The sequence below is a fragment of the Chiloscyllium punctatum genome, chromosome 21 (genome assembly GCF_047496795.1).
Source record: "Chiloscyllium punctatum isolate Juve2018m chromosome 21, sChiPun1.3, whole genome shotgun sequence".
NCBI classification, from domain to species: Eukaryota; Metazoa; Chordata; class Chondrichthyes; order Orectolobiformes; family Hemiscylliidae; genus Chiloscyllium; species Chiloscyllium punctatum.
Window position 1 is genome coordinate 14,707,303 of NC_092759.1, and position 21,329 is coordinate 14,728,631.

At 50.3% G+C, this 21,329-nt stretch overlaps 2 protein-coding genes across 2 annotated transcripts in view; both read right to left on the bottom strand.

Moving 5' to 3' along the window:
- Positions 1-565: 565 nt before the first annotated feature.
- LOC140492452 (probable G-protein coupled receptor 139) lies at positions 566-1,579 on the bottom strand. Its single transcript, XM_072591340.1, has one exon. The coding sequence runs from the start codon at positions 1,577-1,579 to the stop codon at positions 566-568; it is 1,014 nt and encodes a 337-aa protein (XP_072447441.1).
- An 11,117-nt stretch (positions 1,580-12,696) lies between these two features.
- Positions 12,697-21,329, bottom strand: part of LOC140492585 (solute carrier family 2, facilitated glucose transporter member 4-like) — a 156,315-nt gene continuing 147,682 nt past the window's right edge. The window contains exons 10-11 of the mRNA XM_072591567.1: positions 16,485-16,688; positions 12,697-13,268 (exon numbers count right to left, since the gene is read on the bottom strand). Of these exons, the coding sequence (XP_072447668.1) occupies positions 13,062-13,268; positions 16,485-16,688 (411 nt within the window). The 3' untranslated portion in view covers positions 12,697-13,061. The remainder of the gene's footprint in view (positions 13,269-16,484; positions 16,689-21,329) is intronic.

Below are 21,329 nucleotides of genomic sequence, written 5' to 3' on the forward strand. Positions count from 1 at the left end.
ATCCTTGACTACACTATGTATGCCCCTTGTAATTTGATAAATCCCAATCATACCCCTCTCAATCACCACTGCTCTGAGGAAAAAACCCCACTGCATCCAATCTCTCTTCATTAGAGGAACTCTCCAGCCCAGGTAACATCCTGGTAAGTCTCCTCTGCACCGTCTTCAGTACTATGTCATTGGTGTGGATTCCCTGCACTCTACTAAATTCTGTGACCAGAGAAAGTTCTTCCGTGTTATGAAAGGGTTTTGCTTGGGCTTTGGATAAGATGCATTTGATGTTAGTGCAGACGGCAACCAAGGATAGAAAAGGAATCACAGAATGGATTAGAATGCTCAGGTACTTGTTTTTTGACGAGTGCAGACTTGATAGACTGAAGGGTCTTTCTCTGCGCTCTCTGGTTCCACGCCGCTACGACAATTGATTTTCCAGTGACAATGTCAACATCAGTGCATGATAAACAGACCCTATAGTTGCAAAATATATTTGTTTGCAGACTCTGTGTCACAGAGAGAATGTGCCACATCTCACCAAACAAATTAGCTCTCAGCTGGCTCTTGTAATTTATTCAGGTTTCTTAACACAGAGCTGACATGGAGTTCTGAACATCCTCTTCAGTTCCTCTCTGAATTTGGCCTGAGTTACAACATAAATACAAGTGTTTACACAGCAGCTGGACAATTGGAACAGGTAACCCATCTGCTGTAGAATGTAGGCAGGGGCATTTGCATCAGTGTAATAATACGTCTTTGCGATTCGGTAATAAAGGAAATTAATGACATAGGGCATCCACAGAGCGATGAAGCTGCCCGATATGGCAAAGAGTAAAATCATGGACTTCCTTCGGTTCTCTGTTTCCGGATCCACCTGATCCCCTCCTTGCTTGGACAACAATCCTTTCCGTACTCTATTGGCCTGTAAAATGTGTCGGACTGTCAGAGCGTTGAAAAGCAGAATAAAGAAAAAAGGTAAGAATGGGTTTAAGATCCGATGGAGCCAATCGTATGTAATCCACCAAGATGATCTGTAGAATATGGGTTTGGACTGGCACTTCCATGGTATATTGTCAATGACGTAGACAGGTTCAAAACTGAAAAACCAGGGGATGTTCTTCAGAAAAAACAGAGGAGTCACCACCGCAATTACCACAGCTGCCATCCTCGGGACACAGTATCTTACTTTCAATTTCTGGCAACAAATTGCTATGAATCGATCGAGAGTGAAAGCCACTGTTAACCAGACAGAAGTGTCCCTCACCGTACAGATCAGGACAATGAGAGTGCTGCACCCTGGTGTCGTTTTCAGGATATTGTTTGGGAAATAAAAGGAAACAGAGCGATTCAGTATCACTTCAGTAATCGCCACCAACAGATCTGCCACTGCCATGGCCACTAAGTATAGAGTGATGCATTTGGAGAGACCGCACCTTCCCTGAGATAGAATCCAGATTGTCACCAAGTTCACTGTAAGAAGCAAAGGAAAGACTGTTATCAAAGTGGCAATTTCAGCATCATCTATAGCATCTTTCACTTTTAGTGGATTCAATTTCTCTTCCATCCCTGAGTTTGTATGATCCATCTCAAGCCAGCAAATCAGACAAAGCCAACTCTATCCACAGAGGAAATTTCCTGGAGGGGCTACACATGACTATTTTCAAAACTTATGGATGGTCACAAGAAGTCATAAATCTAGTGTTGTGGAAACGGGGTGAGAAAATGGGTTTCTTGTTGCTCACTCATTCCCATCAGCAGGCATTTTTTGCACAGGGTTATAGAATGAGCATTGGAAGATCCCAGCAGCAAGTTGGAGGGTCCTTGTTTAAATGAGGAGAAAAGTCATGACACGAAATCGGACAGCTTGGCAGAATTGAGAGTTATCTAATAATCTCTCATGTTGCCTTTCACAGGCAGGAGTAGATAAATTCAATAATAAAAAGTGATTCCTAGAATCACGACACAGTGGAAACAGACCATTTGGCCCACCAGGACCACATCAACCCTCTGAAGAGCAACATACCCAGCCTATTCCTGTAACCTTGCATTACCGATGGTCAATCCACCTAGCCTGCACGCGATGGGGCAATTTACTGTGGCTAATCCACCTAGCCTGCACAGCTTTGGAGCATAGGAGGAAATCCATGCAGGCATGGAGAGAACGTGCGAGCTCCACACAGACGGGCACCTGAGGATGGAATCGCACCCAGGTCCCTGGTGCTGTGAGGCAGCAGTGCTAACCACTGAGCCACCATGCTGCCCATATTATCAGCGAAACATGACCAAGCAGCTGCTGGATTGCCATAAGGTGTAACTTCGTATTGTTGCAAGTATCCAAGTTTTTATCTTGTCATCAAGTCCATTGGCAAGAATACCAATTCAAGGGGAACACCAACATTTATACTGCATGTTCTTATGAAGTGTACATGGTGGCTTTGCCCTAAAATGGTATTCTTGCAAATGGTCCTGACAAGTGCAAGGTGAAAAGCTCCAATAAACCATGACATTTTTCATCAAAAAATATAATCATTATCAAATAATATCGAGCGAGCTGCAAACTAAAAGCAGAAACCCTGCCCTGCTGGAAAGCTGAAGCTAGGAACAGAAATCCCGGAGAAACTCAGTGGGACTTGGAAGAAGCGTCATCCTGGACTTGAAACAATAACTCTGTCTCAAACTAATTCCAACCCAGACTCACCAGGAACCCCAACAGCTGCGAGGAGTGGGTAATAAAAAGCGTAGATGTAGTCGACGAAATATTCATACATGCTCACAAAACGTCACAGTGTCAGGCTGTGCCGAGCTCAGTGCATTCACCAGCACCACTTTGGATTCAGGGCCGGATACATATTACAGCAGAAACTCCCTCGACGGGCAATTAAGCTGCTTGTGTCATACTTGCGGGAACTATAGAAACAGATTAGCAGAAAATCTCAACGGACACGACTTGAAGTCAGCAAAAGCACCAATGTTTCCACATGATGGAGATAATGAACTTAGATTTACAGCTGTGCTCTTGGTGTTCCTTCATGTGTTTAAGCTGCAAACCAAACCAGCCACACTCAGTAATCAAACTCCATTTTAATTATTGTCTTTAAGAAAATAAACCTGCTTTTAGGACATGTTCTGCTCCATTGCAATTGGGTCTTGAACCTGAACCTTCCAACGTATGACCACTGCCCTGAATCCCTTCTCTGGCAAAGTGGCTTGTAGCTAGAAAGATCAGCTCATCACCAGAAGCTTCATTCTTTATGTTGGTGGGGGAGGGGAATGGAGAGAACTGGCTGAGTGTAACTGTACCTTAAGAGAAATCTTCCAAAAGGTGACTATGTTCATCCTTTACAGAGGCTGCTCTGTATTTGAAGCATTCTCTCCTGTTCACCAGTATTTTCACTCAGTGACAAATAGCTGAAGGGTCAGAGTATTGAGTACAGGAGTTGGGAGGTCATGTTGCGGCTGTACAGGACATTGGTTAGGCCACTGGTTACCGAGATAGGGAGGGTTATAGGGACTGGAGGAGGTTACAGAGATAGGCCACTGTTGGAATATTGCGAGCAATTCTGGTCTCCTTCCTATCAGAAAGATGTTGTGAGACTTGAAAGGGTTCAGAAAAGACTTACAAGGATGTTGCCAGGGTTGGAGGATTTGAGCTATAGGGAGAGGCTGAACAGGCTGGGGCTGTTTTCCCTGGAGCGTCGGAGGCTGAGGGGTGACCTTATAGAGGTTTACAAAATTATGAGGGGCATGGAAAGATATAAAAGAGACCTAAGGGGCAACTTTTTCATGTAGGGGATGGTACATATATGGAATGAGCTGCCAGAGGAAGTGGTGGAGGCTGGTACAATTGCGATATTTAAGATGTATTTGGATGAGTATATGAATAGGAAGGGTTTGGAGGAATATGGGCCGGGTACTGGCAGGTGGGACTAGATTGGATTAGGATACCTAGTCGGCATGGACAGGTTGGACCGAAGGGTCTGTTTCTGTGCTGTACATCTCTATGACTCTATGACCTGCAGCACTATGCACCATTCACAAGTTGCTCTGCAGAAACTCACTGAGGGTCCTTAGACAGCAACTTCTAACCCCACATCCTCTCACTGTAAACCTCCCTATCTCGACAACAATCTCCCAAATCTCCCAATCACTCTCAGCAACTTCAACTTTACACCCATTCCTATACCCCCTCCAGTCCACTCCCCATCTCTGTAACACTCTCCAGCATCTACAACCCCTCCCTATCTCTGTCACCTCCTCCAGCCCCTACACCCCATCCCTATCTCTGTCCCCTCCTCCAGCCCCTACACCCCCTCCATATCTCTGTAATCTCCTACAGCCCCTACACTCCCTCCCTATCTCTGTAACCCCCTCCAGCCCCTAACCCCCTCCCTATCTCTGTCACCTCCTCCAGCCCCTACACCCCATCCCTATCTCTGTCCCCTCCTCCAGCCCCTACACCCCCTAACTATCACTGTAACCTCCTACAGCACCTACACCCCCTTCCTATTACTGTAACCTCCTACAGCCCCCACACCTCCAACCTATCTCTGTTACCCCCTCCAGCCCCTACACCCCCTCACTATCTCTGTAACCCCTCCAGCCCCTACACACCTCCCTATCTCTGTAACCCCCTCCAGCCCCTACACCCCCTCCCTATCTCTGTAACCTTCTAAACTCCCTACAGCCCCTCCCTATCTCTGTAAACTCCTAAAGCACCTATATCCCTTCCCTATCTCTGTCACGCCTTCCAGCACGTACACGCCCCCATCTCTGTCACCTCATCGAGCCACTACACTGCCTCCCTATCTCTGTAATCTCCTCCAGCCCCTCTACCCCTCCCTATCTCTGTTACCCCCTCCAGCTCCTACACCCCTCACTATCTCTGTAACCCTTCCAGCCCCTACACACCTCCCTATCGCTGTAATCTCCTCCAGCCCCCATAGCCCCTGCCTATCTCTGTCACCTCCTCCAGCCTCTACACCCCCCATCTCTGTGACCTCCTCCAGAACCTACACACCCTCCCTCTCACTGTAACCTCCTACAGCCCCCACAGCTTCACATTATCTCTGTCACCTTCTCCAGCCCCTACACCCCTCACTATCTCTGTAGCCCCCTCCAGCCACTACACCATTCCCTATTGCTGTAATATCATCCAGCCCATACACCCCCTCTCTATCTCTGTCACCTCCTCCAGTCCCTACACACCCTCCCAATCTCTGAAACCTCCCACAGCACCTACACCCCTCCCTATCTCTGTCACCTCCTCCAGCCCCTACACCCCCTCCCTATCTCTGTCACCTCCTCCAGCCCCTACACCCCATCCCTATCTCTGTCACCTCCTCCAGCCCCTACACCCCATCCCTATCTCTGTCACCTCCTCCAGCCCCTACGCCCCATCCCTATCTCTGTCACCTCTTCCATCCCCAAAAACCCTCTCCCTATCTCTATCACCTCCTCCAGCCCCTACACCCCCTCCCTATCTCTGTAACCACCTCCAGCCCCTACACTTCTTCCCTATCTCTGTAACCACCTCCAGACCCTACACCCATTGCTTATCTCTGTAACCTCCTCCAGCTCCAGCCCCTCCCTATCTCTGTCACCTCCTCCAGCCCCTACACCCCTCCCTATCTCTGTCACCTCCTCCAGCCCCTAAACTCCCTCCCTATCTCTGTAACCCCCTCTAGCCCCTACATCCCTCCCTATCTCTGTTACCTCCAACAACCCCTACAACCCCTCCCTATCTCTGTCACCTCCTCCAGCCCCTACACCCCTCCCTATCTCTGTCACCTCCTCCAGACCCTAAACTCCCTCCCTATCTCTGTAACCCCCTCTAGCCCCTACACCCCTCCCTATCTCTGTCACCTCTTCCAGCCCCTAAACTCCCTCCCTATCTCTGTAACCCCCTCTAGCCCCTACATCCCTCCCTATCTCTGTTAGCTCCAACAACCCCTACATTCCTCCCTATCTCTGTCACCTCTTCCAGCCTCTAACTCCTTCTCTATCTCTGTCACCTCATCCAGCCCCCACACCCCCTCCTTATTTCTGTCACCTCTTCCAGCGCCTACACCCCCTCCCTATCTCTGTAACCCCCTCCAGCCCCTACACCCCCTCACTATCTCTGTCACCTCCTCCAGTCCCAACATCCCTCCCTACCACTGGCCCCTCCTCCAGCCCCCACACGCCCTCCCTATCTCTGTCACCTCCTCCAGTCGCTACACCCCCTCCCTATCTCTGTCACCTCCACCCATCCCTACACCCTCTCCTGATCTCTGTCCCCTCCACCAGCCCACACACACCCTCGCTATCTCTGTCACCTCCTCCGGCCCCTACACCCCCCCATCTCTATCACCTCCTCCAGTCCCTCCACCCACTCCCTATCTCTGTCTCCTCCTCCAGCCACTACACCCTTCCCTATCTCTGTCACCTCCTCCATCCCCAAAAACCCTCTCCCTATCTCTATCACCTCCTCCAGCCCCTACACCCCTCCCTATCTCTGTCACCTCCTCCAGCCACGACCCCCCCTCCCTATCTCTGTCAACTCCTCCAGCCTCTAAACACCCACCCTATCTCTGTTACCTCCTCAAGCCCATACATCCCTCCCTATCTCTCTCCCCTCCTCCAGCCCTTAATTCTCTCCCTATCTCTGTAACCCCCTCCAGCCCCTACTCCCCCTCCCTATCTCTGTCACCCAATCCAGCCCCTACACCCTCTCTCTATCTCTGTCACCCCCTCCAGCCACTACAAGCCCTCCTTATCTCTGTCCCCTCCTCCAGCCCCTACACCTCCTCCCTATTTCTGTAACATTGTCCAGCCCTTACACCCCTCTCTATCTCTGTCACCCCCTCCAGCCACTACACATCCTCACTATCTCTGACACTCCCTCCAGCTCCTACACCTTACCCTATCTCTGTAAATCCCTCCAGTCCCTACACCCACTCAATATCTCTCTATCTCCTCCTCCAGCCCTGACACCCCCTCCCTAGCTCTGTCCACTTTTCCTGCCTCTACACCCTCTCCCTATTTCTGTAAACTGCTCAAGCCCCTACACCCCCTTCTATCTCTGACCCCTTCTCCAGCCCCTAGACCCACTCCTATTCTCTGTCCCCTCCTCCAGACCCTACACCCCCTCCTTATCTCTGTCACTGCCTCCAGCCTCTACACTCCCTCCCAATCTCTGTCACCCCACTTCCAGCCCCTACACAGCCTCCCTATCTCTGTCACCTCCTCCAGCCTCTACACCCAATCCCTATCTCTGTCGCCCCCACCAACCACTACACCCCCTCACTATCTCTGTACCCTGCTCCAGCCCCTACATCCCCTCCCTATCTCTGTCACCTCCTCTAGCCCCTACACCCCCTCCCTATCTCTGTCACCTCCTCTAGCCCCTACATCCCCTTCCTATCTCTGTCACCTCCTCTAGCCCCTACATCCCCTCCCTATCTCTGTCACCTCCTCCAGCTCCTATGGACCCTCCCTGTCTCTTTCACCTCCTCCAGTCCCTGCAAACCCACACTATCTCTGAAACCTACTACAGCCCCTACACCGCCTCCCTATCTCTGTCACCTCCTCCAGCCCCTACACACTCTCTCTATCTCTGTAACCCCCTCCAGCCCCTACACCCCCTCCCTATCTCTGTCACCTCCTCCAGCCCCTACACCCCGTCCCTATCTCTGTAACCCCCTCCAGCCCCTACACCCCCTCCCTATCTCTGTCACCCTCTCTAGCCACTACAACCCCTCCCTATCTCTGTCAACCCCTCCAGCCCCTACACCCCCCATCTCTGTAAACCCCTCCAGCCCCTAAACCCCTCCCTATCTCTGTCCCCTCCTCCAGCCCCTACACCTCTCCCTATCTCTGTAAATCCCTCCAGTCCCTACATCCCTCCTTATCTCTATCCCCTCCTCCAGCCCCTCCACCTCCTTCCTATCTCTTTAACCCCCTCCAATCCCTACACCCCCTCCCTATCTCTGACCCCTCCTCCAGCCTCTACCCCCTCCCTAACCCTGTAACCTCTTCCAGCCCCCACCCTCCCGCCCTATCCCTGTAACCCCCTCCAGCCCCTTCCCCACCTCCCTATCTGACTGACAGTAGCCACAGGAGTCTCAGGGTTTCCCCTCCCTCGAGGGAGTGGCTCGGAGTTGGCTGGTCAGAGTGCACCTTCTGGGCCGGTCAATACCTGGGGCGACTTGGCGAGGGAATACCGCCCTCTGGGGAATTAGTTCAACGGTGAGGAGAGTGGGATGTGATGTTGGAATCTGAATGAGATGCTGAGATACCCGTTTTGGTTAATGGGATTAACAACTTCAGAACCGCGCCTGCCACGAAAGTGCGAAAGTCGAGGCAGAGGCTGGAGAGTGAAGGAACCATCAAGCCAGTGCAGGTTGTGAATGGACAGCCCTGGCTGTACCCAGCCTGATGGGTCTGTTTCCCTTCGAGTGGATTGGAAGCAAATGGTAAACAGCCTTTCGCAGCTGGATAAATACCTCATCCCTCACAGAGAGGACTCTGGCAAGGTGGCAGGGGGGGGGGGGGGGGGGGGGCGCAGTGGGGGGGCGGTGATTTTGTCTCGAAACCGGGCATAAGCCATGTGCACCTGCAATTGCGACTGGATGAGGACTCCCAGACGTACGCCACAGTTAATACCCATCAGGATTTGTACCAATATACAAGACTGCCATCTGGGGAACCATCAGCCTGCAGCCTTCTCTAGTGGACAATAGGAAGCACTTTACAAGGTCTACCCCATTTATCCGGCTGACATTTTAATAAGTACTTGGACATAGTGCTTCAATGTTTCTCTGAGGTGGGCGTACACTTTAGACAAGGAATAATGCGTGTTCCACACAACTCAAGTGACCTCTACCTGGGTTACAGAGGCAACAGAACTGGGTAACGCCCATTTGGAGATCGTGATAAAAGGAGTCCCGGCTCCAGTTTTGTGCTGGTCTGGTCTTTCCTTGGCTTGGAGATTTATCTTAGAATCATCATCGACTTTCTGCAGCATGGAAGCAGGACATTCCGCCCAAAACTTCCACCGACTCTCCAAAGGGCATTCCAAACAGACCCAACCGCCCTCCTTCCCCATCCCTGCATTTCCCATGGCTAATCCACCGAGCCTGCACATCCCTGGGGACTGAGGACTGAATCGTTCCAGAAAGTTCAGAGGTAACCCGGCCTCCATCTTGCCAACCCTTACTCCTGCTATTGGGAAAGGGTCAGCCTTGGGAATGCACCCGTGGCCAAGAGATCGCCTTCGGACAAGTGAAACAGTAGCTCTCGCCATCTAAAGTGTTGGCCCGCTGCGATCCGAATGAGAAGTAGTGGTGATCCAATGGAGAGGAATGCCCAATAGCATATGGTTCCCCGGCTTTGGCTGTTCCAGAGCACAAATAGCCCCAGATAGAGAATGAAGGTTAGGTGGTCATCTTTGTGTCCGAAAGATGGGGCATGGGGCGGACCGAGAGCCGAAAGGTGCGGGCTGCCTTCGAGTGGCCGGAAGGTGAGAGGGACGGGGGCTTGCTGGGTCTGTATTGTATGCACGGTTTTTTAATGTAATTGGATTGTCTTATGTACAAATGTTTAGATTAGAGTGGCGCTGGAAAAGCACAGCAGTTCAGGCAGCATCCGAGGAGCAGGAAAATCGATGTTTCAGGCAAAAGCCCTTCATCAGGAATTCCTGTATTCCCGATGAAGGGCTTTTGCCCGAAATGTCAATTTTATTGCTCCCTCAGATGCTGCCTGAACTGCTGTGCTTTTCCAGCACCACTCTAATCTAAATTCTGGTTTCCAGCCTCTGCAGTCATTGTTTTTACCGTATGTACAAATGTCATTGTTACCGTTTTGTAGTGATTGAAACTGGGATTTGAGGTTCCTGGTTTCCCTGAAAACTGGTTGAATGGTAGGGCTTGGGGCCTGGCTTTGCTGCTCCTCTCCCTGGTAAAATTGCTGTTTCTCTGTGTCCAGCTGTTAATGTTAACTGTTTTTTTGTAAATTTTTTAAATTTGTCATTCATTAATAAAATTTTAAAAAATAACCAGGAGTCTCACCCCAAAAGACAGAGGGTGGGCAGTCCACCCTGATGCCAGTCGCCCTGAGAGCCAGAAGGTGGGTAGGCCGGTCTGAGCGCTGTCGTCCTGAGAAGGGGTGATCGGGACGTGCTGTCCTAGAGGTGGTCAGAAGTGTGTCAGAGCAGCCGAGAGCCAGAAGGCACATAGGGGCAGGCTGAGATCCGGAAGGCTTGTGGGCTACCCTGCATGCTGTCGTCCCTGGGAAGGGGATGAGCTGTCCTAGAGGTGGCCGGAAGGTGTGTCAGCATAGCCCACTGGCCAGGCGGTGCATTGGGGTGGGTGAGAGCCTGGTGATATGTAGGGACAGACTGAGAGCCAGAAGGTGGGTAGGCCGTCCTGACCACTGTCACCACGAGCAGGTACCAGGGCAGGCTGTCCTAGAGGTGATCGAAAGGTGTGTCAGGGCGGACCGAGAACTGGAAGGGGCATGGGGTGGACCGAGAGACGGAAGGTGTGTAGGGGCGGGCTACTTTAGAGTGGTCGGAAGGTGGGAGAGACGGGGGCTTACTGGGTCTGTATTGTATGCACTGGTTTTTGTGTAACTGGATTAGTTTTTTATGTACAAATGTCATTGTTGCTGTCTTGTCATATATGAACCTGGGATTTGAGGTTTGTCCTCATCTCTCTGAAAACTGGTTGAATGGTAGAGTTTGGGGCCTGGCTTTGCTGCTCTTCTCCCTCGTAAAATTGCTGTTGTATACAGCTGTAAATGTTAACTGTTTTTTGCAAACTGTGTTTTGTAAACTATTTTGTAATTGCTTCATAAAATTTTTAAAAATAAACAGGAGTCTCACCCTGAGAGCCGGAAGGCGGGTAGTCCATCCTGTGAACCTGAAGGTTGGTAGGCAGTCCCACTGGCCGGACAACGCATCGGGATGGGTGAGAGCCCAATGGTATGTAGGGGCAGACCGAGAGCCAGAAGGCGGGTAGCCATCCTCAGTACTGTCACCCTGGGCGGGTACTGGGGACGGGCTGTTCTCGAGGTAGTTAGAAGGTGCTGAGGGCAGTTAGTGAAGCCAGAGGGTGGGTAGGCCGTCCTGACCGCTGTCACCCCGGGCGGGTACCGGGGCGGGCTGTCCTTGAGGTTTTGGATAGAGGTTTGCGCACTGAGCTGAAAGATTCATTTCCAGACATTTCATTACCCTACTGGGTACCATCTTCAGTGGACCTCAGACTGAAGGTCTGGGTTTGGGTTGGTGATGTCATTTCCTGTGGTGATGTTATGACATCACCAACCCAAAGAAACCCAAACATATAAATAGAAAGCAGGAATTTTCAGCATTGCTTCGCCTGAGGCCCACTGAAGATGGTACCTAGTAAGGTAACGAAACATCTGGAAATGAATCTTTCAGCTCAGTGAGCAAACCTACATCCAAAACCTCAACCTGAGCTACAAATCTTCTCAAAACTCACTGTCCTAGAGGTGGTCGAAAGGTGTGTCAGGGCGGACTGCGAACTGGAAGGGGCATAGGGTGGATGGAGAGCAGAAAGGTGTGTAGGGGTGGGCTGCTTTAGAGTGGCCGGAAGCTGGGAGGGACGGGGGCTTGCTGGCTTTCCGGGAGTCTGTATTGTATGCACTGTTTTTGATGTCGTTGGACTGCCTTGTACGTACAAATGTCATTGTTACCGTTTTGTAGTGATTGAAACTGGGATTTGAGGTTTCTGGTTTCCCTGAAAACTGGTTGAATGGTAGGGCTTGGGGCCTGGCTTTGCTGCTCCTCTCCCTCGTAAAATTGCTGTTTCTCTGTGTAAAGCTGTTACTGTGAATTGTTTAATCAAATTTTAAAAAATAAACAGGAGTTTCCAGGTCTGAGGATCTCCTCGTGGGTGGGTCTGCTCCTGGGTCTGGCCAAAAACAGGTCCAGGCAGTGGGCTGTGGAGGGGGTCATTAGGGCCGACTGCCTGCCCCTCTTCCGCGGTTACGTTAGAGCCCAAGTGTCTCTGGAGAAGGAGCACGCGGTGTCCACCAACAGCCTGGAGTTGTTCAGGGAGAGGTGGGTGCCGCAGGGAGTGGAGTACATTATTTCCCCCTCCAACTCTATTTTGATTTAATCCCTGCCCTCCCCTTCACTGTTTAATGTGTAGGGCACTGCTTGTCACAGGTCACTTGGGTGTTTCCTTTCTTCCTGGTGCTGGAAACTGAATAAATGATTTGTACACTTTGTGTCTTTCACTGTGTCTCACACCTGCACACACACAAGATGGGTGCTGGGGTAAAATAAGCACTACCACAGTTCGGAGAAAAATAGAAAAGATAAAAAATAAACAAGAGTCTCAGGGAATCTCCTCACTCACTCTGAGTGAATTGGTCAGACCCCCATGTCCTGTGCGCGTGTAAATAAAGGGTGTCTTGGTGACGGGATTCTGGCCTCTGTGGGGTAATTTCACCATGCATCCTCCTCCTGTTCCTCCATTTCTATCTGTTTCACCTCCTCCACCCTTCACTACCCTTTCAATCACGATATCCTCCTCCTGCCCTCTCCCTCACCTGATGGTCCCCATGACAACGCTGTCCTCCTGCCCTGGTGCCTTGAAGCCTCAGGCCTACTTTCCCATGTCTGAAAGGGAAAGCGGCCTGGTGCAGGAGGGTGGGTTAGCTGCAGCTGACAAATAAGTCCGAAGCTTGAGAAGTGAATCTCCTTTGAGAAGACACAAAATCACAAAGACCAGCCTATGCCATCCCACGGACACAACAGAATGGCCACCTTCTTGTTTATTGTGACTGTGCCTGTCTTTAGTTTATTTAGATTGGACAGACAGAGCCAGAATCCTGGAAACCCTTTCTCCTTCTTTTACCTCCTTTGCCCCTTAAAATACAATCATAGATTTAAAAAAAAAGACACACAACACTTTTTAATTTAACAGTGGAGAGCCACAACAGCTGCTAAAGCGTCCATTTAAAGTGAACAGTGCGGCTGAGTTTAAACTCTCGCCTCTTATTCGCTCCCTCACTTTCACGTTCACGCCTTCCCTTTCTCTCTCACTCTCACGCTCATGCTCTCACACACTGGAGTCATCGTCAAGGTATGCGAGTTCGGTGCTGTTCTGCTTGAATTCCTGGTCCAGGAGAGAAGGGTTTCGGCGGAAAGAGGCGGCAATGTCTTCAAATGTCTTTCCCCGAGTCTCCGGCACCTTGAAGTAGGTGAAGCCAAAGAAGCCGATCAGCAGGAAGGCAAAGATAAGGAAAACGAATGGACCACACAGCTCCTGGCAATGGGAAAGAGGAAGACAGAGAGGCTGTCACCACCCAAGGATATCCCAGCATGCTTCACAGAGAACAGAAATGTATTTTTTTTAATTGTTTAACAGACTGCTATCCATTCTTTGTATTTGGCATCCAAAGACGTTCAGAGATTTGCCAAGGTTTTCTGGTGAATCTACAGTTTAGTGCACATAACAGTTTCCATCTGTGGGTCCATTCCCTCCATTCCAGTCCAACCGATAAGATTCTTGCCCCCTCATTGTGGGGCTCAGTTCGTGCATCCCGCTGAGCAGTTGGGATACGGTGCCGATAGCATCGGTTTGACCCACACCAGCTCTGATTATTGTGAGGGACTCAACTGAGACACAGTGATGCTTTGGTTAACCCACCTATCATCACTCTCTAGGCGAAAGGGAGCACTGGAGATCAGAGTCAAGAGGAGCGTGGTGCTGGAAAAGCACAGCAGGTCAGGCGGCACCCGAGGAGCAGGAAAATCAACATTTTGGGCAAAAGCCTTTCATCAGGAATGAATCCTGATGAAGGGCTTTTGCCCGAAACGGCGATTTCCCTGCTCCTCGGATGCTGCCTGACCTGCTGTGCTTTTCCAGCACCACTCTCATCTTGACTGTCATCGCTGTCTGCTGAGAGAGTGGGACTCTGGTGACTTCCCTTGCTTATTTCTTGCCCACTCACTCGCCTGTCCCAAATATCTTGAAGCCACTTTGCATTATTCGCCATTTGCATACTTTCCCACCTGGCTTTGAGCCATCTGCAAGAATGGAAATATTCCATTTGGACCCCAAACACTGCTATATATTGACAGCAAGTGTGGGGTCCAAGTCTGCATCCTTGCCGTACCCCACTAATCACAGCCTGCCAACACAATTTATTCCTACTCCCTAACTGTTAGCCAATCCTAATTCCTTGCCAGTATGTTGGTTCCTTTCCCCATCCTGTACCTCAGGATTCCCTCCAACAACTTGCCCACCACTGAGGTCAGGCTCACCAGTCTATAGTTCCCTGGCTTGTCTTTACCGCCCTTCTTAAACAGTGGCACCACGTTACCAACCTCCAGTCTTCTGGCACCTCACCTGTGACTATCGATGATACAAATATCTCAGCAAGAGGCCCAGCAATCCCTTCTCTAGCTTCCCACAGTGTTCTCAGGTACACCTGATCAGGTCCTGGGGATTTATCCACCTTTAACCGTTTCAAGACATCCAGCACTTCCTCCTCTGTAATCTGGACATTTTGCAAGATGTCACCATCTATTTCCCTACAGTCTGTATCTTCCATATCTTTTTCCACAGTAAATACTGATGCAAAATATTCATTTAGTATCTCCCCCATTTTTTGTGGCTCCACACAAAGGCCGCCTTGCTGATCTTTGAGGGGCCCTATTCTCTCCCTAGTTACCCTTTTGTCATACAGTCATAGAGATGTAAAGCATGGAAACAGACCCGGGTGCTGGCAGGTGGGACTAGATTGGGTTGGGATATCTGGTCGGCATGGACGGGTTGGACCGAAGGGTCTGTTTCCATGCTGTACATCTCTATGACTCTATGACTTCATAAGAATGTGTAATCTTCGACCAGCTATCCCAACCCAATCTAGTCCCACCTGCCAGCACCCGGTCCATATCCCTCCAAACCCTTCCTATTCATATACCCATCCAAATGCCTCATAAATGTTGCAATTGTACCAGCCTCCACCACTTCCTCTGGCAGCTCATTCCATACACGTACCACCCTCTGTGTGAAAAAGTTGCCCCTTAGGTCTCTTATATCTTTCCCCTCTCATCCCAAACCTATGCCCTTTAGTTCTGGACTCCCTGACCCCAGGGAAATGACTTTATCTATTTATCCTATCCATGCCCCTCATATTTTTGTAAACCTCTATAAGGTCACCCCTCAGCCTCCAATGCTCCAGGGAAAACAGCCCCAGCCTGTTCAGCCTCTCCCTGTAGCTCAGATCCTCCAACCCTGGCAACATCCTTGTAAATCTTTTCTGAATTTGTAAAAACCCTTTGGATTCTCCTTAATTCTATTTGCCAAAGCTATCTCATGTCCCTGTTTTGCCCTCCTGATTTCCCTCTTATATATACTCCTTCTTCCTTCATACTCTTCTAAGGATTCACTTGATCTATCCTGTCTATACCTGACACATGCTTCCTTCTTTTTCTTAACCAAACGCTCAATTTCTTTAGTCATCCAGCATTCCCTATACCTACCAGCTTTCCCTTTCACCCTGACAGGAAAATACTTTCTCTGGATTCTTGTTATCTCATTTCTGAAGGCTTCCCATTTTCCAGCCGTCCCTTTACCTGCGAAAATCTGCCTCCAATCAGCTTTCGAAAGTTCTTGCCTAATACCATCAAAATTGGCCTTTCTCCAATTTAGAACTTCAACTTTTAGATCTGGTCTATCCTTTTCCATCACTATTTTAAAACGAATAGAATTATGGTCGCTGGCCCCAAAGTGCTCCCCCACTGACACCTCAGTCACCTGCCCTGCCTTATTTCCCAAGAGTAGGTCAAGTTTTGCACCTTCTCTAGTCGGTACATCCACATACTGAATCCGAAAATTGTCTTGTACACACTTAACAAATTCCTCTCCATCTAAACCCTCAACACTATTTGCTGCAGGATTTCTAGCCTCTGGTCTGCTCTTGTTGTCACTGTATTTATATGGCAAGTCCAGTTGAGTTTCTGGTTAATAATAACCCCCAGGGTGTCAATAGGAGTGATTCAGTGATGGTAATGCTATTGAATTTCAAAGGGCAGTGGTTGTCTCTTGTTGGAGATGAAGCACAGCAGGTTAGGCAGCAGCCGAGGAGCAGGAACGTCGCCGATTCAGGTACCCGATGAAGAGGTCCTGTCTGAAACGTTAACTTTCCTGCTCCTTGGATGCCGCTGTGCTTTTCCAGCACCACTCTAACCTTGACTTTAATATCCAGCCTCTGCAGTCCTCACTTTTGTCTTGTTGGAGGTGGCCATTGCCAGGCACCAAGTTTACTTACCTCTTGCTCAGCCTGGATATTGCACAGATCTTGCTGCATCTGGACAGTACCTGAGGAGTTGCAGAACACTGTGCAATCATTGGCGAGCATCCCCACTTCTGAGTTGGTGACGGAGAGGAGGTGATTGATGAAGCAGTGGAAGATGGCTGGGCCTAGACCACACACCGGTGCAAATGCACGCACACACTCTCTCCCAGACGTACCACAATGTATTGGAAGGTCATCCCCACGATGAAGTTCGAGGTCCAGTTGGCGAATCCAGCAATGGTCATCGCTGCTGGCCGTGGCCCCTGGCTAAAGAGTTCAGCCACAATGAACCATGGGATTGGGCCTGGGCCCACTTCAAAGAAGGCCACAAAACCAAAGATGGCGACTGTGCTGATGTAGCTCATCCACGGCAGCTTCTCCTGTGGGTGTGCAGGGAGCGGGAAAGGGGGAGAGAAAGAGAACGTTAACAATGGGCAGAGGTAAAAGAGAGAAGGTCAACCACTGGGAAATAGAGAGAGAACGTGAAACACTCAGGAAAGACCTTCAAACGCAGGAGAGGTAGAAGGAAAAGGTTAAACACAGGAGAGAGAGAGAAAGTCAAACACAGGATAGAGAGAGAGTGTTGAACATGGAACTTCAGAGGGAAAGACAGAAGGTCAAACACTGGGGAGAAAGAAAAGTCAAATATTGTGTGAGAGAGAGAAGGTCAAGTACAGGGAGACAGAGAGAGAGAGGGTCAAACACTGGGAGACAGAGAGAGAGAGGGTCAAACACAGGAAGACAGAGAGAGAGAGAGGGTCAAACACAGGGAGACAGAGACAGAGAGAGAGGGTCAAACACAGGGAGACAGAGACGAGAGGGTCAAACACAAGGAGACAGAGAGAGTTCAAACACTGGGAGATAGAGAGAGAGGGTCAAATACAGGGAGACAGAGAGAGAGAGGGTCAAACACTGGGAGACAAAGACAGAGAGAGAGGGACAAACACAGGGAGACAGAGAGAGAGAGAGGGTCAAACACAGGGAGACAGAGACAGAGAGAGGGTCAAACACAGGGAGACAGAGACAGAGAGAGAGAGTCAAACACAGGGAGACAGAGAGAGAGAGAGAGGGTCAAACACAGGGAGACAGAGAGAGAGAGAGGGTCAAACACAGGGAGACAGAGACAGAGAGAGAGGATCAAACACAGGGAGACAGGGAGAGTTCAAACACTGGGAGATAGAGAGAGAGGGACAAGTACAGGGAGACAGAGAGAGAGAGGGTCAAACACTGGGAGACAAAGACAGAGAGAGAGGGTCAAACACAGGGAGACAGAGACAGAGAGAGAGAGAGGGTCAAACACAGGGAGACAGGGAGAGTTCAAACACTGGGAGATAGAGAGAGAGGGTCAAGTACAGGGAGACAGGGAGAGAGAGGGTCAAACACAGGGAGACAGGGAGAGAGAGGGTCAAACACAGGGAGACAGAGAACAGAGAGGTCAAACACAGGGAGACAGGGAGAGTGAGGGTCAAACACAGGGGACAGAAAGAGAGAAGGTCAAACACAGGGAGACAGAGAGAGAAAAGGTCAAACACAGGGAGACAGAGAGAGAAAAGGTCAAACACAGGGAAACCGACAGACATGGTCAAACACAGGGAGATAGAGAGAGGTACAAACATTGGGAGACGGAGAGAGAGAGAAAGAGAGGGTCAAACACAGGGAGACAGAGAGAGAGAGAGTGTCAGACAGAGGGAGACAGAAAGAGAGGGTCAAACACAGGGAGACAGAGAGAGAGAGAGAGGGTCAAGCACACAGAGACCGAGAGAAAGAGAGAGAGAGAGAGAGAGGGTCAAACACAGGGAGACCGAAAGAGATAGCTCATACGCAGGGAGACAGAGAGTGAGGGTCAAACACATGGAGACAGGGAGAGAGAGAGAGAGAGAGTGTCAGACAGAGGGAGAGAGAGAGAGAGAGAGAGAGAGAGTCAAACGTAGGGAGATAGGGAGACAGAGAGAGAGAGATAGAGGTTCAAACACAGGGAGACAGAGAGAGAGAGAAGATCAAACACAGGGAGACAGAGAGAGAGAGACAAACACAGGGAGACAGAGACAGAGCGAGTCAAACACAGGGAGATAGAGACAGAGAGAGAGGGTCAAACACAGGGAGACAGAGACGAGAGGGTCAAACACAAGGAGACAGAGAGAGTTCAAACACTGGGAGATAGAGAGAAAGGGTCAAATACAGGGAGACAGAGAGATAGAGGGTCAAACACTGGGAGACAAAGACAGAGAGAGAGGGTCAAACACAGGGAGACAGAGAGAGAGAGAGGGTCAAACACAGGGAGACAGAGACAGAGAGAGGGTCAAACACAAGGAGACAGAGAGAGAGAGAGAGTCAAACACAGGGAGACAGAGAGAGAGAGAGGGTCAAACACACGGAGACAGAGAGAGAGAGAGGGTCAAACACAGGGAGACAGAGACAGAGCGAGAGGGTCAAACACAGGGAGACAGAGAGAGATAGAGGGTCAAACACTGGGAGACAGAGAGAGAGAGAGAGGGTCAAACACAGGGAGACAGAGACAGAGAGAGAGGGTCAAACACAGGGAGACAGGGAGAGTTCAAACACTGGGAGATAGAGAGAGAGGGTCAAGTACAGGGAGACAGGGAGAGAGAGGGTCAAACACAGGGAGACAGGGAGAGAGAGGGTCAAACACAGAGAGACAGAGAGAGAGAGGGTCAAACACAGGGAGACAGGGAGAGAGAGGGTCAAACACAGGGAGACAGGGAGAGAGAGGGTCAAACACAGAGAGACAGAGAGAGAGAGGGTCAAACACAGGGAGACAGGGAGAGAGAGGGTCAAACACAGAGAGACAGAGAGAGAGAGAGGGTCAAACACAGGGAGACAGAGAGAGAGGGTCAAACACAGGGAGACAGATAGAGAGAGGGTCAAACACAGGGAGACAGTGAGAGAGAGGGTCAAACACAGGGAGACAGTGAGAGAGAGGGTCAAACACAGGGAGACAGAGAGAGAGAGGGTCAAACACAGGGAGATAGTGAGAGAGAGGGTCAAACGCAGGGAGACAGAGAGAGAGGGTCAAACACAGGGAGACAGGGAGAGTTCAAACACTGGGAGATAGAGAGAGGGTCAAATACAGGTAGACAGAGAGAGAGAGAGAGAGAGGGTCAAACACAGGGAGACAGAGACGAGAGGGTCAAACACAGTGAGACAGAGAGAGAAGGTCAAACACAGGGAGACAGAGACAGAGAGAGAGGGTCAAACACAGGGAGACAGGGAGAGTTCAAACACTGGGAGATAGAGAGAGAGGGTCAAGTACAGGGAGACAGGGAGAGAGAGGGTCAAACACAGGGAGACAGGGAGAGAGAGGGTCAAACACAGAGAGACAGAGAGAGAGAGGGTCAAACACAGGGAGACAGGGAGAGAGAGGGTCAAACACAGGGAGACAGGGAGAGAGAGGGTCAAACACAGAGAGACAGAGAGAGAGAGGGTCAAACACAGGGAGACAGGGAGAGAGAGGGTCAAACACAGAGAGACAGAGAGAGAGAGAGGGTCAAACACAGGGAGACAGAGAGAGAGGGTCAAACACAGGGAGACAGATAGAGAGAGGGTCAAACACAGGGAGACAGTGAGAGAGAGGGTCAAACACAGGGAGACAGTGAGAGAGAGGGTCAAACACAGGGAGACAGAGAGAGAGAGGGTCAAACACAGGGAGATAGTGAGAGAGAGGGTCAAACGCAGGGAGACAGAGAGAGAGGGTCAAACACAGGGAGACAGGGAGAGTTCAAACACTGGGAGATAGAGAGAGGGTCAAATACAGGTAGACAGAGAGAGAGAGAGAGAGAGGGTCAAACACAGGGAGACAGAGACGAGAGGGTCAAACACAGTGAGACAGAGAGAGAAGGTCAAACACAGGGAGACAGAGACAGAGAGAGAGGGTCAAGCACAGGGAGACAGGGAGACAGACAGAGAGAGAAGGTCAAACACAGGGAGACAGAGAGAGAGTGAGGGTCAAACACAGGGAGACAGAGTGTGAGGGTCAAACACAAGGAGACAGAGAGAGAGACGGTCAAACACAGAGACATGGACAGAGAGGGTCAAACACAGGGAGACATGGAGAGAGTTCAAACACTGGGAGATGGAGAGAGAGAGAGGGTCCATCACAGGAAGACAGAGAGAGAGGGTCAAACATAGGGAGACCGAAAGAGATAGCTATACGCAGGGAGACAGAGAATGAGGGTCAAACACAGGAAGACAGAGAGAGAGAGAGAGAGAGAGTCAGACAGAGGGAGACAGAGAGAGAGGGTCAAACACTGGGAGACAGAGACAGAGAGGGTCAAACACAGGGAGATAGAGAGGGTCAAACAGAGGGAGATAGAGAGGGACAAACACAGGGAGATAGAGAGAGAGAGAAGGTCAAAAACAGGGAGACAGAGATAGACAGGGTCAAACACAGGGAGGTAGAGAGAGAGAGAGAGAGAGTGTCATACACTGGGAGACAGAGAGAGAGATAAAGAGTCAAACACAAGGGGACAGGGAGAGTGTGTGTGTGTGTGTGAGAGAGAGAGAGAGAGAGAGAGAGAGAGAGAGCAAAACACAGGGAGACAGAGAGAGGGTCAAACACAGGGAGACGCAGAGAGAGAGAGAAGGTCAAACACAGTGAGAGAGAGAGAGAGAAGGTCAAAAACAGGGAGACAGAGAGAGGGTCAAACACAAGGAGACAGGGAGAGAGTTCAAACACTGGGAGACAGAGACAGAGATGGTCAAACACAGGGAGATAGAGAGAGACGGTCAAAAACAGGGAGAAAGAGATAGACAGGGTCAAACACAGGGAGATAGAGAGAGAGATAGAGGGTCAAACACAAGGAGAAAGGGAGAGCGTGAGAGAGAGAGAGGCAAACACAGGGAGATAGAGACAGAGAGAACAAAACACAGTGAGACAGAGACAAGAGGGTCAAACACAGGGAGACAGAGACAGAGAGAGAGGGTCAAACACAGGGAGACAGAGAGAGAGACGGTCAAACACAGGGAGACATGGACAGAGAGGGTCAAACAAAGGGAGACAGAGA